Source organism: Xenopus tropicalis, chromosome 5, assembly GCF_000004195.4.
Source record: "Xenopus tropicalis strain Nigerian chromosome 5, UCB_Xtro_10.0, whole genome shotgun sequence".
In the NCBI taxonomy this organism is placed as follows: Eukaryota; Metazoa; Chordata; class Amphibia; order Anura; family Pipidae; genus Xenopus; species Xenopus tropicalis.
In genome coordinates, this window is record NC_030681.2 from 116,035,971 (window position 1) to 116,055,001 (window position 19,031).

Here is a 19,031-nt window from a genome sequence, read left to right on the forward strand (position 1 = left end):
TTAGCAAATCTACTCGGCTGTCTTCTGCTACTTGGTTTCTAAAGTCAGAACCACCACCAAGGCAGATTAGAAAATGAACTAACAAATACTGCTTTCAATAGAACTATTATAAAAGAACTGACAAATACATCTCAAACCAATGACATTTGTATTTAAAATGTGAATGTTAATATTAATATATATATATATGGACAGTTTTTTAGAATTACAATATCTTTTACAGGCAAAATGTATTTTGGGTATGTGACCCATTTAAAAGCTACAATGAAACAGGAACAACAGTAAAGAACTGCTCGGAAAGATAAGGCAACAAGAAACTGAACTTTGAGTCAAACCAGGCAAGAAAAAGGTGTTATTTTCTACAGTGTTTCGTTTATACCACTATCTACCAAACACAAAACATGCTGTACATTTCATTTCCTCTGTAAGTTGCATTTCAGTTTTTCTCCTGAGAGGTACTTGAACAAGAAACCACAAATAATTTTTTGTTTCTGTTTTATTTTACCTGATCTAACTGTAGAATATTGCTTAAGACAATCTGTCTGGCTATGATTAAAAACAAGAATACAAGCAGATGTTGCTAAGTATGGACTGTATTTTATACAAAGTAGTACTATAAAATCTAACCTGTTCTGGCATTTCATTTCAAAAGTTTGATTCTTTTGATGTGCATTCAAATTAAAAAAGTCACCATTTCACATCCTCTTTTTGTTTGCAAGACCCAATTCTAATATGAGAAGGACATTTCTAATTTACAAACTGATTTAAAGAATATTACTAATATCTCCCATACTGAGCTATATTAAGCAATTTTAATACTATATCCATCTGATTTTTATGGGTAAACTAATCTCTCTGGCAGCAAAATGACCAGGTAATTTCCTCTGCATTACAGCTGTGTCTCATATACAGTATATGGATCCAGAACACTAGTAGTCACATCTGACAGTAAACTGCGTGCAACCAGCACTTGCACCTACCATGTAAAAGTTGTGCATGGTATGTGTCCTGTGGTAGCCTATGTGCATGTCCCTCACTTGCACATCATTGATGACTTGCAAATAGGAGCACCTGTAGCCACAAGTAGCTATTAGAAGTGCCCTTAGGTTTGCTAAAAAAAAATATTTAATGAGGAGAAGAAAGGGCAGGTGATAGTTTTCTAGGCTCGGGCAAACACTTCATATTTGGTATAAATGTTTCCCCTACAGGGAAAATCATATTCCCTTAGATCAGGGGTCCTCAAACTTTTTAAGCTGGGGGCCAGTTCATAGTCCCTCAGACTGCTGGGGGGAGGGACTATAGTCCTCAAACCACGCTCCCCCATCTCAAACTACAGCCTGCCCTCGCTGCCTGCTCCCTGCTGCGGGGTCAAACTACAGCTCACTCCTGTGTCTTCCCTCTCCCAGTTCCCCGCTGCGTCCTCCTGCTCCCTGCCTCATCCTCTCTCCCCTAGCCAGGTAAATTACCTTGAGGGGCAGAATCCGGCCTGTGGGACATAGTTTGAGGATGGCTGCCTTAGATTATGGGCTTCTACCATAATGGGTTAAAATTTGCTATGGAAACTGGATTCTGAAACTGCTGGTGGATTCTGGACTGGTGTCTCAATTGTGTGTGAGTGTGGGGGGGCAAGATACAGAAGGGATGCCCTGGAATTATGCAAAGTGTGAACCTTGTCTCACACTGGCATGCAGCAAGTTACTAGGTATGGCAAAATGCAACCTCTGGTAAATATTCTTTTCAAAATGGAAATTTGGCTCTTCTAATCCAGAGAGCGGATTTGCACTAGAAATGCGCCCTCGACCCAATATGATGCAAAACAGGTACATTTGGGGGGGAGAGGATGAGAGGGGGCAGCTGCCTCAGGCAGTAGCAACCAATACACCACCCTTTGAGTTTGTTGGGGACACCAAGAATATGTGGTGGATTATGGGGATTCAGTTTGGTGGAAGGTAGGTAGTTTGCCTGGCATGTATTATTGATAAAGTGTGGTAATGTTTATTTTTTATGTTAAACCAAAAAATTTCTTCATGGGAGAAAGTGTGCTCTGTGTTATGTCAAGCACTTGTGTGTAAATGAAGATAAAACACCTTTGCTAATTTAATTGTATTAACATATTCAATCCACTTCAATGTACATATGGTTATTAGTTTATTTAACTTTTATATATTGCCAATGGGATCTGCTACAGCAAGACAAAACAAAAGTTTGGTTTTGACTTAAAAATACAAAAAGGTTTAACATTTTTGCACCCTCTCTATGTGCAAATGTACCCAAATATTAACACAGTCAAGTACTGGCAATAGCTGCTTAAGAATAGGAACAGCTCTATAATAACCAGTGTAATAACCAGAGTATCTTGACTGACATTTATGTTGCCATTACTTGAGAAAAATACAGGGCAGAAAGTGCAGGAAAGAGCAATAATCCTACTGAGGATTAGGAGACCTACATTCTTTAGAAAGCCATATGGTTTTGAACTGGCTGATGTAGAGATGTTCAATAGTCATGAGTCAGTCCTATATATGCAGTACCAGGCCAGTACCTGAAGGCATGCGAGGGAGTAGTTCATAGGTTCATAAAAGGCATTATCTGCTCATATCAGCTTGTGAATTAAGCCACCATTTCCAGATTTCTGAAACAGATGCTGAGAGTAACCAGCATGTAGAGCCAAGGATTAACTCAGCCTTCACTATCTGTATTTACAGGCATAACAATTTAGCTTCTCAGAAGAATGCTTAATAATCATGGATCTATTCGCTGCACGCAGCCACTGTGTTTCATGGAGAAGTAGTAATGTTACAGGAAAACTCCCTTTGTGTTAAGATTAGTGTCCTCACAGCTTTTCAGTAATAAGGCTGAAAAAGGTCATCTCTTTATAATGGGGTATTTAAGGGGTATCTGTATACTGGCTTTCTGTCAAACCCTTCTAATGTGTAAGCAAGATTATCCTTATATTCCATTTAGAATTGTGCCTGGTGCAAGTAATATATAATCTCCTGACACAGTCTGGGTTAGAAGCATTAATTGGCCCATTTATGGTCACCTTTAGACAGTAATAACTTCATAGAATCTATGGGATAAATGGCAAAACTATTATAATTATACATGGACTTATGTAGTTATTTGCTATTAAATTAACTTTATTAAACTAGCATTAAATGTCACCTGTAGTCCTTCGTACGCAGCATAAATAGTACTACAAAAGATTAATATTTTTGTGTTTTGTATCTGATTAAGTGTGTCATCCTTACAGCACTTTTATTACACTGCTATCAGTCATGTACTTACCCCCAGGGAGCAAGAACTCACCCCTTAGTGCTCACTAGGAATGCACCCTGGGGAATGCTGGATTAGAAATCCAGGGCAAGGTGCAGAAAGCAGCATTAGGGGGTGCAGGCCAGTCCTATCCTTACTACCTCTGTGTCTGCCAACTCACCAATATAGCAAATCAGCATGTCTCTGCTCTCCGAAACTCACACAGAGACCTGTGGCAATTTGTAAAGAGCAGAATGCAGCGGCATATTACAAAAAAAAATGGCAGAATGCACACTGCGTCTATTATGTTAATGACCCCTTGCACAAGTATAGTAATCAATAGCAGTCAACTGGGTCTTTTCTTTCATATTCTAACTTGTAGATGGTTCAAAGCTAAGTGCTAACTGGTTGCTATTATCAACTGTACTTGTGCAATGTATAAGATTTGAGCTTAAACCTATCTGTCTCTAAAGCACACAGCAGCCACTTAATCTTAACACATTCATAAAGAGTTGAGAATTAAAATAAGCAACTTAATGTAAAACTGTTCTAAATATTTTTCAATCATAAATATTTGCTTTATTTCTATAAAAAGCTCAAACCTTTGGCAGGTCAAAATAACAGCCAAAGAATGCTAAACAATTTACAATAACATTCTGATGCACTGCACATAGCCTTTCTGTTGTGTTGATCAGTTAAATCCTCTGTGTGAATCCATTTCCAAATAGACTTTTTGGGGCACATCTACTAAGCAATTTTAAGAAAAAGTCGATTTTTTTTTACTTGTAGATATATTCGAGATTTATGAATGGGTTTTGTCAGCACTCGATTTTTCTGATATTATTTTTCTTGAAGAATTTGAGTCTTTCGGAAATTTTACGTATTTTCGAAAAATAACTTTAGTTATTCAAGATTTATTAACACTTAGGTTACTTTTTTCTCGGAAAAAAGAAATTTGGCAGGTTTGATCTGTATCAACTACCGCTGGATACTATGGAAGGCTTCAAATACAAGAAATGTTTGAGTTTTACTTGAAAATAGTTAAAAAAGTGAATATTTACTGTCAGCCTGTGCTTTTGCTAGATGCTTTCAAGGGGAAGTTAATCCCATCATTGTTTTCTATTTTTGTTCGACCCTACCAACATTATTGTGACATTTAATAAATGCAAGAATTATCTTGTTTTATTTGAAAAAAATACCAAGTCGAGTTTATACGAGTTTCAAGGCCAGATAAATTCTAGTTTTATTAGATCTGTCCCTTTGTGGGGCCCTGCATATATTTAAACGCAATTATTATATTCTGGTACATGCACCTCTTCTTTATCTTCATATTGGACTGGCTGCCAATCAAAATTTTTGAAGGAGAACTTAAGCCTTTCCGCCAGTCTTTTAAATAATTAATATTTTTAAATAAACTACTTGGTATACTCCTCATTATAAAAAGCAAGTAAAGCTGTTTGCCAGGATGTTTGTTTTAGATATACTGTATGCAAACTACCTCTTTTATTTCACTTTAAAATACAACAGGGTTAAACATTTTCAGCTCACTACCAAAAACTATGTGTATTTCATAACATATGAGAATCCAAGAGAGTGTCAAAGAGGTCACTGAAGTTGAGGTCTGGTGACTATGGGGAAAAGCAATGCAAGGCAACACGTCCTTGGATTTCAAATAGGCTTGGCACCGTTTAGGTTCATTGTTCTGATGGGAAACAAATGATTATGAGTGCCACTTCCCTTTGATAAGCATGTACTTAATCCTGGGCAAGTCACCATCTCCATAACAGGCAAAATATTGCTACACCGTGTTAACTTGTTGCCTGTGTGGTTGCTTGAAAATAACTCTCATTAAGTGTGGGCTAAAAAGTTACACTTTTATTTGAGCCACTTAAATTGCAATGCAGTTATCTATATTAAATATCTTCAAAGAAAAAGGTACTGGAAAAAGTTGCTTGTGTTTAATGTGTCAAGAATTCAAACAACGTTATATTCAATATCTTTGCATACATTTATCCCAGATGATACTCTCTGCAATATACAATTATTATTAAGGTGTAGTCCATGAAACAATATTGGCAACCAAGAGAAAAGTCCTCTGAAAATGAACAACCATCCTTACGGCAACAATTCTTCTGCCATGTTTCATATTCCAGAGCTCCCTTTTTCACCTTATTGTAGGCCATAGCACTGGTATCATTTTTGACAATAATACAAAAGAGGACATTACCTCAATCCAGAGTTTCATTTTTATGATTAATTATAAAAACTTTCAGCCTGTGGCATATTTGTCATTTGAATATTTGATTGAATATTTGATATTTGATAAATTAATAAGATCAATTTATCATGTGAAAACTCCATTAAAATCTATGGGAAGAACTGGAACTGAATTAGGAGATTTTTCTCACTGAACTAAATCTGGCTAATTTATTTAGATTTTTTATTTTTGTTTTTTATTCATTCATTTCTTTAAAATAAAAATTCCCTGCTGATGTACCTATGTCTTCTTGCCCCTAAGTTTCTGTTATAAGCAAGGCAGGAATAGTTCTAAATTACTGAAGCATTGTACATTTAATAGGCTTCATAACAATAACATTCTCTTACCAAGCACCTGCATCTGCAGCTCATGACATCTGTTTTTCAGCTCCTTCTCACTCTCACGTGAAGCTAAGAGTTGCTGAGATGTTGACTGAAGAGAATCTGATTTGGCTTGTAGATTGCTCACTAGGTTCTGTAAGGTAGACTTTTCTTTCTCTGATGCCTCAAGACATTCATTAAGGCTCATTGTTTCTAAAGAGATACCGATAATAGTAATCATGTAATCTGTTATTAATATAATATCAAATACTATTTACCTGGTGCTAGTATTATTAAAAGATCTGCTAAAAGTGCAGAGTTTCTGATTCCACGCTACTCTCAAAGGTTGGACTGGACCGACGGGACACTGGGAGAAATCTTAGTGGTTCTGACCCTTATAGGGCGGCCTGCCCGGGCCTGGGGATGGAGGGACCACTTTGCAGCAGCAAGAGATATACAGTGTTGTGGGACCTCCACATCTGGGTTGGTGAAGCCCAAATACCCTAACCCAACAGTGCTACACTTTGTTATACAAAACAATCTCCCTTAAGAGACAGCTCTACTGTATAGTATAAAATACAGTCCAAATGATTATAGCTCATCAAACCATTGCTATTCATACATAGTTCCTTCTTATGTACATCACTTTGTCTACCTCAAATAACATATGAAATACTATTACTATTAAAATGAGAGGTCATCTTAAAAATTATTGTAAGCAATAATATTCAGATATAATATTTGGCTCTGCAACTCTCCAGTCTAGCATTCAAATTGCTATCTGGTTGCTAGGGTCACCAATTCTGGCATCCAACCAGTGGTCTAGTTGGACATGGCCGTTGGGCACTGGGAGTAAAGCAGCAAAAATTATGGAATGCCACACACACTTGCTTGTGAGGGGGGGGAGCTGTGTGCCTCAAGATGGGGGACCCTTCAAGTCGCAGCCCTGGTTGGCCACTGATGCACCAGTCTGACACTGTAGTTGGATATAAAAAAGGGAACATACCAATTATTGTAATAAAAATCTATTGTTGCAGTTGGTGTACTGTTCGACTTCCTTGTGCAGAGATTTAAAAAAGTTTAATCTGTGTACTAATAAAGTAAACTAAGGTCCTATCTACTGAAGATTACTAGAAGCAGAGGTGAGCACAACTGCTAAGTTAATGACAGGAGATGTTTGGGTGTTAAGCAGGAGCTATTCTGTGAAACATGGTAAATCAATTGGTCATCACTGTGTATTGCGATTGATCCAAACAAAAGCTTGCCTGATACTGTTTTATCAAAAGCAGAGCAACTGTGAAAAGACTGAACTTCTCATCCTGTTTCTATCCTATTTGTTCTAGTCTGAAGATATCAACTATGCTGGAAAGCCAATTTTGCGCAGTGGGCACTCATGCATGGAGCGTTTGTTTCTGGTAAATAAACGGCACACAACTGAATGGCATGTAACTGTATGCCCATGTTTACCCACATGAGGTCATTTTGTTGTGGGGGCAGTTGCATGCAATATATAAAGCGAAAGCAAGCAAACATTTATGCCTGAATTTCTAGGCAAAAACTTAAGCTGAGAAATGCTGCATTGTTGGGAATGTGATGAGTGATTTCTTCAAGTTTTGTGCATGTGTGTGATGGTGTGGGAGACAAATAGCGATATTTGATCATTTTCAACACAAAATAGAAAATTGCTCAACATATTCTTTGCTCTATGAAAGCAACATCTGCAGCAGCTATTGCCAATGTCATCTGAGCGACAGAATCTTTTTAAGGCTTAGCAATATTCTCATAAGCTGCACAAAAATAGTAAGAGCACATATTATCTCTATAAATAGTAAAGTGTACTTGCTATATATTCTGCCACAAACAACAGGCTTAGATGGAACATAAGTATGTCATTCCTGTAAAATGTCCTTGGCAAACAGGAAGAGTTCTGATTATTCTAAGTATTGCCCGAGGGTGTGGTATATCCCATTTAATATGACATGCTGAAATGTTGCATGGCAACAGGGAATTAGATTCTCTAACAGGTCATGCACAATCGTGCATACACTGGGGCAATTAAAATAAGAAGTGTAGTCAAAGAGCTTGAAATGACAAATGTACACACTTTAAAGATTCAACTTTATGAACTTATGAGCACTGAACTGCATTATTGTTTTGGTTACAGATAAAAATCAATTCATGAGTAATTTTATTGAGTAAAAATGCTTTGGTACCTTTATCTTTAAGCAGCTATTTCAAGAATTGAATTTGTAACATCTTATAGTGATAATGACTCTAAAAAACTGCTCTTCAATATATTAATGTACATTAAACATTACCTATGGGTCAAGTTGATAATTTGTCGCTCATAGGGCTGCATTGCAAGTAATTGGTACTTAACCTAATTGTTTTGCTAACATACCTGTCTCTTCCCAACCTGTCAGTTATAGCTTCTAATGCTAAAGGACTGCTAATGCATAACTATGGCAGCCCCCTCATAGACAAACATGGGGGGATCTAATAGGTAATGTAAAAGCATTGGGCAAATACATTAAAGGACAAGGAAAGGCAAAGTCACTTGGGGGTGCCAAAATGTTAGGTACCCCCAAGTGACTTTAATTGCTTACCTTGAACCCCGGGCTTGTGCCCCTGTTAGGAGAAAACAGCACCAGCCCGGGGTACCTGGGGCGATGCGCTTCCTCCTTCCTGTATCGTTAAGATGTGACTGCGAGTTAGGCGCATGCGCAGTAGAGTGAAAAGCCGACTTTTCTGTTAAAGTTCTACTCTCACTCTACTGCGCAAGCGTGCGGCCATACAGGAAGGAGGAAGCGCTGCAGGTACCCCGGGCTGGTGCTGTTCTCTCCTAACAGAGGCACCAGCCCGGGGTAAAAGGTAGGCGATTACAGTCACTTGGGGGTGCCTAACATTTTGGCACCCCCAAGTGACTTTGTCTTTCCATGTCCTTTAAAGGCAAAATTATAAATAGCATGCAAAGACAATGTTATGAAAGATATAAAAAAGTTTTAATTTCTGGTGTCCGTATCTCTTTAAGCATTGTTGTTAAATACAGTATGTTATGTAGGCATTATTTTATGTGCCGGTCACCACATAAACATTTTGCTTCGGTGTCTGTTCTCATTACCTCAGTCATGGAGAGGCCACATGAGGGCTACTTTATATGCCGCCTGGGAAGACAGCTATAGGCCTAAGGTACTTTAGTTCTACCCTGTTCCTTTGCCAGTGACATTGTAATCTGTTCTAGAGGTTCACAAAACTAGCAATATGACCACATACACAGTGACATGAAATATAATGGATTTAGTGACACATACATTCAGTAGATACAGTAGGAACACTGCACCTGTTAGCCAATGATTTATTAGCGCATTCATCTATTTAGACTGTATTTTTGTGCTTTTATCCTTTTGATAATTTTGTTGCAATTCCTTTGTCTACTCCTTGATATTCTTTATAATCCTTTTACTTAACACTCAGAGTATAATTATGCCTCAAAAGAAAAATATTGCTGGAAACAATTTCAAGCACTTATTCCTGCTGAGGTTGCCCTAAAAAAACAATATCGCCAGATGAGATTCAACATTTTTGGCTTATTGATAATTACATGTCTGAGTGCTTTAATCGTTTTTCTGGTGAAGGCATCAGCATTGCAGGACACTCTAAATGAAAGGCCTAAGGAGAAAGAAAACATTTCATAGGGGCTGGCTGTTCCTCCTGATTTGTAAGTGATGATGGAAAAAAATATGAACAAAGGGATTCTTTTCAATGTGTTAGTGAAATAATGTGACAGTGGTCAACCCTAAAGAATATGTTGAGTTACTGACATATGGATCAGTGTAAGGAGAAATGCTGAAATACAAGTCTATAAAAAATGGAAAAAACCACAACAATACAGTATGAGATTCACATTAGGAACATTGCTCGAACAGCCAAAGTTTGTTAAATACTGATCTGTAAGTCATTTTGATGATTGTTCTAATATTGTTGCATACTCAGTGGCGCCCAACATTATTGCAGTAGTTTTAATGGAAGTGCCATGGAACATTCAACAATAACTACATTTCGTGGAAGAGAATACCATTCAATCCAGAGCATATTTGAGACCTGGGCCTCATGCAGAGAGAAGCAATGGATGGAAACATGGCAGCCCTTTACTGCCTTTCATAGGCCAAGAGGTAAGGATGGGGCTCCTCTGTATCCTGCACGCTCTGGCAGGCCTTAACCCGTGCTTCTACATAATGCATAAATTATGGGACCCTTACATGCTTACCCCAGCCCCCCTCTCATAACTACAGCTTTACCAAACACAGGCAACGCTATATTCATAGGAAAATTGCGGTTTCTTTCTCTCCATTCTGGAATACAAGATCCTGCATTCACAGGTAGTGGTGACAGGGTAATATATACCTTTGTTTACTATGAGCCAAATTAATTGATCATTATGTTGTTTTAAGGGTAAGGCCCCACAAGGCACATTGTCAGTTATGCTCTTTTAAAAAAGGGATTTTAATGCAGGATTCTGTTGAAGAAGAGCTATTAACGTTTATGTGTTTTGTAGAAAAACATGTTTTTCTGAGACAGAATCCCTTTAAGTTATGCCTGCCAATTGTACCTCCATTTCTTTCTAGCATGTAGGAAACTGTGTGCCTTGTCTGCATGCCATGGGGAGAAACATGCACATGAAACCACTGAAGATATGTACCGCGGAGCCAGTAGGTACATGTAAGAATAGGCTGAAGTACTTAGGTTACCATGGTTGCTTGATTGCAGGTTGCAGATACATAAAAGTGATAACTCACCTGCTGTATGTGATCTGGATATTTCTTCTACTTGGGCATTAAGCTCTTTTCTAACAGATATCCACTTTACTAAAGTATCATTTGTAACGTTTTTAATTGCTGTTTGTTCCAACTGTAGAGATCTTAGCAATGACATGGTCTCTGCTAGATATGAGCGCTGTTTAGTAGTTTCTTTCCTGTTTAATTGAAAACAGAGACATTTTTACATATATTATCAGTGAGTATTCTTCTGAACTACATGCTGTAAACTACATTGAAGGAAGACTGGTTTAACCAAATAGCACATATGATGGGTAGACTTTTTTACAAGTAGATGTCAGTTTGAAACATCTATTACATGCAAATGCCATGTTTTTTTCAGCAATGCACTGTTTATCCCAGAATTAAGTCATTGTGGCCATAAATAGGCAATTCTCTTGATTTTCTAGCCTTCTGAAATAGCACCTGATTTACCAAAATTGACACAACTGCACATGTACTTCATTGCAAATCAGGTGCAATTGAGCAGATATTTCATTGCTATCATGCTTTCAGCAAGACACTTTTTTGATAATTTAACTGAAGACCATAAATGGCCCAGGAGGTTTTTGTGCTACTAATGATTTGTCACTATTAATCCCTGTACAGATATCATAAACAACCATCATCAAAACGACTGTATCTTATTATCTCAGAGACAAAAGTACAAAAGAGAAAAATATAGTTTTGGATCTCTACATATGCTAATATGCTGCTGAAATGAGAATAAAACCCCTTTGTACCAATTTATTCCCCAAGCAGAGGCCTCCTGCTTCACTCAAACCACATGACTCATGTACTCCCTATATTACCCAATAAGCCTCTGCTCTACTGTAACTTATGATAAAAGGCAAACTAGCACAGTTGGCTTGGAGGCTCTACCTGGCTCTTTGGCAGCAATTACTGAGCAGGAACATGTATACTTTACACCAAGCTGGTCCTTGCTTTATCTGCACTGTTTCTGGCCAGCAAATAGCCAAGGAGAGAAAGTTAGGTGACCAGAGACAGTGGCTGCTGCACTACTTTGGCTTTTACCATGAGGTATGAGGGAGTGGGGCCCTATTGGGGTGCAAAAGTGTCACAGTTCAGCAGGAGGGTGGCCTCTGTAAAGAGGTTTTGTTCTTTTTTAAGGGGCAAGGAGACAGGTAAGATGCTTATGAAGACCAAAGATATATGGATATGAGTAATTTGGAAACCATAATTACCAATGATATAGAACAGTCCACTGTAAACTGTGGTTGTTAAACTGTGAACAAATGCTCAGTGGTATGAAATGCTATGACAACATAATCTAGAAGTCATTCACAACTTTTAAAAACAAAAAAAATCAGCTTTTTATGAATGAAGTACAAGAAAGAAGCAGGCAGTGTTGGACAGCAAAGATATATTTGCATATCACATACCTCTCCTGCCTACCCCTAGTCCGCTCTCCTTTGTCATTGCCCCTGCCGCTTGACATTATGCAGTGAGGGCAATGACCCATCACATCGCAGGGATCAGATAGGTAATGTAAAAGCATCAGGAAAATACTTTGCAAAACTGTTAATAGCATGCAAAGACAATGTTATGATAGATGTAAGAAAAATATTTATTTCGGGTGTCAGTATCTCTTTAAGGCCTTTCTAGGCTACTATGGTTAAACATAAAATAGTTTACAGGCAGTGTTATTGACAAATTCTTATATCCTCTATTTTTTTCAAAGTAACATGAGGTTTAAGATTATAGAGGAAGTCAACGTATTTAGGAAATCTACATTCCCTCAAGGCATCTGTGAAAGCAAAAAAATGCTCTTTTATCTATGTCTTTAGAGTATAAAAGGCATTTCATTTGATCTGCTGAGTAGTGAATGACCTGCAATGTATTACCAGTCTTTTTTTCAAATCTGACTTAATTAAAACATCACTGAAAAATATGTTATAAGTCTGGATTTGTGTTGACTGTAAAAAAAAATTCACCAAAATAGGTCTGCCCCAACAGAAATAGCATTCAGCTGGGTAATAAACATCACTTGTGGATAATTCAGAACAGAAGCAGCCACATTTGCTATTCAAGGTTTACCCTGTAGAAGGGCTTGTAAACTTCCACTTCAAACTAGCCAAACATTGAAAACTGGACCCAATGGAAAACTCAGAAGGTTTTCCACAGCCCATTTTATCATTTATTTCCTAAAAAATGATCTAATCTGATTTCTCTCTATGTACTGTAAATAACACACATGGAAAAGACAGGAGATGTGCTTTAAACTATGATCAAACACGCTTCCATGCAGACAGGTCATGAGGGTTTTCAACTTGTCTTGAACCCTGTAAGTAATTTGCTCTGGTAGAGATTAAGGATAAGGGTTGCTCCTTCTTCCTTGTGGCTTTGCTATGACAACAGAGCTCTGTGTTTTGGACAAGAAATATTAGAAAGCATATTTACTTTACCATCTAACCGGCAGATATGTGTTCACTTGGTTGTATTAACTTCAAATGGCTGGATAGTAAATGAAGCCACTATTTATATTATACAAGCATTGCTGTAAAACTTTTTGCTTACCCCAAGATCTGCAGCTGATTATGGGCAGCCTTGACTTCTTCTTTGTAGTTTCTAAGTTCCTTTGTAAGGATTTCCAGCTCCTCTTCTCTTTTCTGCAGTTGTACACATGCAATTCTCAGTCTACCAAGGAAAGCAGGGCATTTAGGGAAAATTATTTTATTTCGTAAATCAATTCAGCTCCCATACCTTAGAGATGATAACATTTAATGGTATTATATATCACTGCATGTGACAAATGCAGGATTCTATATATACAGTATTTTTTAGAGGAACTAGTATGGCGACTCCCTTTGAATAAACATAAAAATGCATTTTACAATATAATGAAGGCTCAATAAACTTGGATGCCAATATGTTCGGCACCCACTAGTGAACCTAAACTTATTTACCTGTGCAGTAGGGAAAAATCTTTTACTGGGGGTTGCCTAACATATTCTTAGGTACTAGTCAGTAACTGACTACAACATTTACTGGTCTGCTATATAAATTATTATTATATAATAAGTAAAATTAAATTATATAATCTAACCTACTTCTGTGGCTTGCTAGACCTGGAGCAAACTGCACAAGTTACATTCTTTACTAGCCATCCTAATGTAATAAAAGACACTAAAGAGTTGATTCACTAAAGTGCAATAAAACAAGCGATATTTATAGCATGTGTTAAAAATGTTATCGCGTCTAATTTTTCACGTCTTAACGCACGATTCACTAAAAGTATATTTGCTTTAATTTAGACGCAATGACTATTTTCGTGCGGTATTCAACGCAACACGCACTAATTAACGCAGCATGCTACTTGTCGCGCACACTAATTAACGCACGTGCGCTACTTATCGCACGCACTCCATATTAGCCATACACACCATTACGTTCGTAAAACTACTTTTTTTGAAAATGACCATTTCCCTGCAAACTGGAGGCTGCATCACTCTGGGGCCAACACATACTTGAATAAATCCCACTGCAAAGTCCATATTGTGTTGCCAAAAGCTCATTAACTGTACTTTTCTATAATTACCGCCTGCCACAAGTAGGTGTTAATTTTCGCACAGACTAATGCGATATTTAGCGCGTCTTAGTGTTTGTGAATCATGCGTTAGTATTATTTCTGCGTGAGAATTGACGCAATGTGGCAAAATTAACACATGCGGTTGCGCGCTATTTAATGCACGCGATATGCGACTTAATGCATGCGATACTACGAATCGCAAGGTTTTTTTTTAATCAATTTTAACGCAAAAAAGCATGCGAAATGCGTTATCGCACTTTAGTGAATCAACCCTTAAGTGGTATATTTATCATGCTGTGTAAAAAGTGGAGTAAAACATTACCAGTGATGTTGCTCATAGCAGCCAATCACATGCTTTGCTTTGGTTTTCTGTTGAATTCTAATTGCTGATTGGTTGCCCTGGCAACATTACCAGTAATGCTTCATTCCACTTTTTACACAGCTTGATAAATATACCCCTTATTTGCCCAGGACAAATCAGATGTTTTTAGCTGACTGATGAATTCTAACTGCTGAATGGTTGCTATGAGTTACTGCACCTGGGCAAACCTAGTATCTTTTATTAAATAAACCCCAAAGTTCCTGCTGTAGTCGAAGCAAATGCTGCCAACAGAATACAAACAATAATTGAAAATGTTTGGGGATGGCTTAGGGGCAGATTTACGAAAGTGTGAAATTGGAGCTCACCACATTAAAATTCACCAACATTCTATTTATTCCTATGGGCATTTCTCAATAAGTGAAAGGTTCATCATTTCAAAAAATACACTTGTAAAATATATGAATGAATAGAAAGTGTTTGAATAATCTCACACTTTAATAAATCTGCCCCTAAGAGCCTTTTGAGCAAATGATCCCATACATATGTGATGTAATCATGGTTTGAGGACCAAATACAATATACAACCATAGCTTTAGTAACACTGGTCAAAGTTATCCCAACTGACAAACAGGTATTGTCTGTATTACCTACAGTGATCGAGGGTCACAGAAAGAGTGTTTAAACCAGCACTGCTCTTTATCTTATATTTTGGGAGAAACCTGTCAAGTTTTGTAGCGCAGTCTCTGCCCAACCCCATTGGGTGCCACGCTAAGGAGCACTCGGCTGCAGTAATGACCCCTTAGGTGTAACAGGACTTTATTTCCATTAAAAAGTTTCCTTGATTCTAAGCAGGTTTTATGCTGAACAAAGCAATGAACTTCTCCCACCCCCCCATTCTGAATATAAGAACAGGGAATCAAGCTTTGGCTCTGGCAGCCCATTGTGCTTTCCATAGGGCATGCCACAAATATTTCATAAGTTTCTTATTACTCAAAGCATATGACTGACTGGTAGGAATTACCTTCATAATATCAAAGTCTTAACCTAATGCCTTAAGGTATGGAAAGGAACAGAAAACATACCACACATATTTTTTTCAATAGAGCAAGACCCAATCTCAAATTGCAACATGATACGTGTTTGGAGCAGCACTGCTGAATTGTTCTTGCAGTGGGAAGAATTTGTTCAAGACTGCACAGTAAACATCATCAAACATTTTGTAAAATATTTTCTGGCTGTTACTAAGCACACTGTTTGATTCAGCAGTGACTAATGCTAGAAATATATGATTTATGGTGTATTTACTGCTTCAGCACAGACACTCAAAAAGAGTTATGGCAAACCTTAAAAGGGGAAGTTAACCTTTTTGTTACTTTTTTGTATGTTACATATAGACCTTTCCAAAGCAACAACTCACTTCGTGTTCATTATATTTGTATGGTTTATGAATATTAACATTCTTATTCTGCTTATTCCCAATCTGCAACTGCAAATGCTGGGTGTGTGGTTTAACTAAACCAAGGGGGGCATTTACTATAGATTGGGGGGGGGGGTTTTCATGATTTGGTTTTTTTTTTTTGCAGAAAAAAACTATTTTGTGGCAGAAAAATGTTGACTTTTTTGTGATTTATTATGCGACAAATCTGAAAGAAAAATATGCCATCTAAAAGCTAGTGAGATCATTTGGAATAAATGGCACGTGGCCTTTTTACAAATGGAAGATCTTTTTTTGCTTTGTGGCTTTAGAGGTTTATTTTGACATTTATGCGACTATACACGTTTTATCCATGTCTTTTTTCATTTGTGCTTTTTCAGTTCGAATCTTTTAATAAATAACTAGACATGCATGGTTTTCCTGGAAGTGAGTTTAGTTGTGGTTCTAAAAATCTCTAAAACCACGAAAATTCAAATGTTGATAAATGTGAAACTGAGAGGGTTCAGCTACACTGTTATTTTATTTTTATTTGTTATTTTATTTGTAATGTCATCTACTATTGACCTTCCATTCTGAATTCCATACTATTGTTCGGTTTCTAGGGTAACTAGGCCCTAGAGAGAGGTGAGCAGTTGAAATTCCAAGTCTGAAAGTTGCAGAACAAAAGATGTAATTCCAGGATTTCTGCTAAACTGAGAGTTAATGACCCTAGGGTTAACTGAACACAGAAATGCAAAGAAAGTAGTGATGCACCAAATCCCTGATTTGGTCTGGATTAATCTGAATTAGAGCCATTTTATGCAGGATTCGGATTAGGTTGTAATCCAAGAGCCTGGCCGAACTAAATCTGAACCCTATGTAATTGAAAAAATTTGCCACTGGTTTTTTTGCTTGTGTGTTGCCAATTTCTGCCAATTTTGCATGCGAGGGTCCGGATTCTGTTGCCAATTCACCCAAATCCATACTAAGGGACTCAGGGATTTGCCCGAATATTGAATACAAGGATTCATCGCTTCTGCAATAGAAAGTGCAGAGACACTCTTGCCGAACTTTGTAACCACTTTAGACATTCTGCTCACATTTTAACTGACTGCTAAATCCCAAGAGTAACATGTTGCACTTATGTTGATGGCGTAACCTAGGTCCTCTCTGAGGTCAGGCACTGGCATACATAAAATCAGAAAGGGACCAGAGAATTTAATTTGCTGCCCGAAGGCACATAGATGTGACCTTAGAATTTTGCTCGTACTTTTGGGGGATAAAATGAGAATTTAAGGCCCTGTTTAATTAAGGGAGGGTTGCTGATTGCTTTCCATTATAACTACTGGAAATTACTTGTAAGCATGGTAGAAAGGTGAGATTATCACCCCAAAAAAAGATTCCAGCTGCATTTTCCAGATGAAAACATCTTTTTTTGTCAAATTCTCAAAAGATTCCAGCTGCATTTTCCAGATAAAAACATCTTTTTTTCCCCCCCTTTTTTTTGCTTAAACATCTCTAAAAAAGCTGTTGAAAAAAAACAAGGACAAATCACCACATGTGAGATAATTGTGTTATTTGAGATAGGCCGTAAAAGGAACAGATAAATTCTTTATTAGCAGCCTTACCTTAACAGGCAGAATAAAATCTCGTTTTTACTCCACAGAGAGATTCTGTTACGTCCTTTGGCTCTTTCTTGAATTACCACTGGTTCCCCTGCCCTATTGCCATATAGCTGTCATTAAAAAAACTTCCACTGAATTGAATAAGTATAACTTGGTCGACACTGAGTAAAGGTGAAAAGTATGTAAATTTTCCCTCAGGCTGATTTTTTTTACCACTTGGTTTGTTCTTTATGCTCATAGATGTCAAAAGTACAGCCCTGTAACTCTTGAACTACAATTCCCATCATCCATCATCCTCAGGCTACAGGTGCCCATCCTAAAACATTTCTTTCTTGAATATATATAACTGTGACTTGGCAAGGGACCACAGCAAAGAAAGAGTATTTGTGAGTTAAAGGTCTGAAAAGGAGGGGCTTTAATAAAATAAACCAATCGTCCAGATCAGCATGTCCACTGATGTAATCTGTGTGTTTTTGTAGAACAAGACTACATCTTCTGAAACAGTATAATGGAAAATATCTATCAGGGAACTAAGTACAAATTCTTGAACAAAGAGAAAAAGCAGAGAATAACTATCACATAAACAGAAAATAAAATATGGCCTTAACTCTATCCAGCATTACTAGTACAGATATGGGATATATTATCTGTGGAATGACTGGAGTCTGTGGTCTTTCCTAGAATCTTTCACTACATACTATATCTAGAATCTTTCACTGCATGCTGCACCTAGAATCTTTCAATACATACTAAAACATTAGATATAATACTCGAATGAATTTATGCTGGGTTAGTAAGCATCAATTACAATGAACTTTATTACAGATGAAATCTAGATATTTATCCTTAATGCTGTCTAACTATGCCCCCTCTTGATGTGCACCCCCCAAAGTACACTTCATATACTAGAATACAAAAATGATTTTACACACAAAGCACCACTGACATATTGTGTAGAAAGAGGCAAGAAGAAATAAATAAGACATTATTGTTGAAATCAAATCACTGAGAATGTTGCCCATATCAACTAATCAGGTATTTGCTTTTGGTTGTCTGGATTAACTAGAGGTTCACTTTTCTAATACTTCTGATGATGTCTAAAACTAATAACTTGCCTGGAAGGCTTTTTTCTTATATCGTATTTTCCGGCGTACAAGACGACTGGGCGTATAAGACGACCCCCAACTTTTCCAGTTAAAATATCCTCAAGCTCCCCCCCGCAGCATCCTAAAGCTCGTCCTCCCCAACATCATCCAGCTCCCCCTAGCGTCCTCCCCAACATCATCCAGCTCCCCCTAGCGTCCTTCCCAACATGCTCCAGCTCCCCCCAACATCCTCCCCCACATACTTCAGCTCCCCCCAGCATCCTCCACCACCCCTCCCGCTCGCCTGCTGCATCCTGCTGATTCCTCCGGCTGCTTCGTCTGCCTGCGTCCACTGTCTCGCCGCTGCAGCTGCTCTGTTATTAGGTTGC

At 37.7% G+C, this 19,031-nt stretch overlaps 1 protein-coding gene across 3 annotated transcripts in view; it reads right to left on the minus strand.

Annotated features, from left to right (window-relative positions):
* Positions 1-19,031, minus strand: part of lekr1 (leucine, glutamate and lysine rich 1) — a 93,062-nt gene that overhangs the window by 31,915 nt on the left and 42,116 nt on the right. For all 3 annotated transcript variants that reach the window (XM_018094379.2, XM_004914441.4, XM_004914440.4), the window contains exons 4-6: positions 13,185-13,304; positions 10,629-10,804; positions 5,860-6,045 (exon numbers count right to left, since the gene is read on the minus strand). In XM_018094379.2, coding sequence (XP_017949868.1) covers positions 5,860-6,045; positions 10,629-10,804; positions 13,185-13,304 — 482 coding nt within the window. The remainder of the gene's footprint in view (positions 1-5,859; positions 6,046-10,628; positions 10,805-13,184; positions 13,305-19,031) is intronic.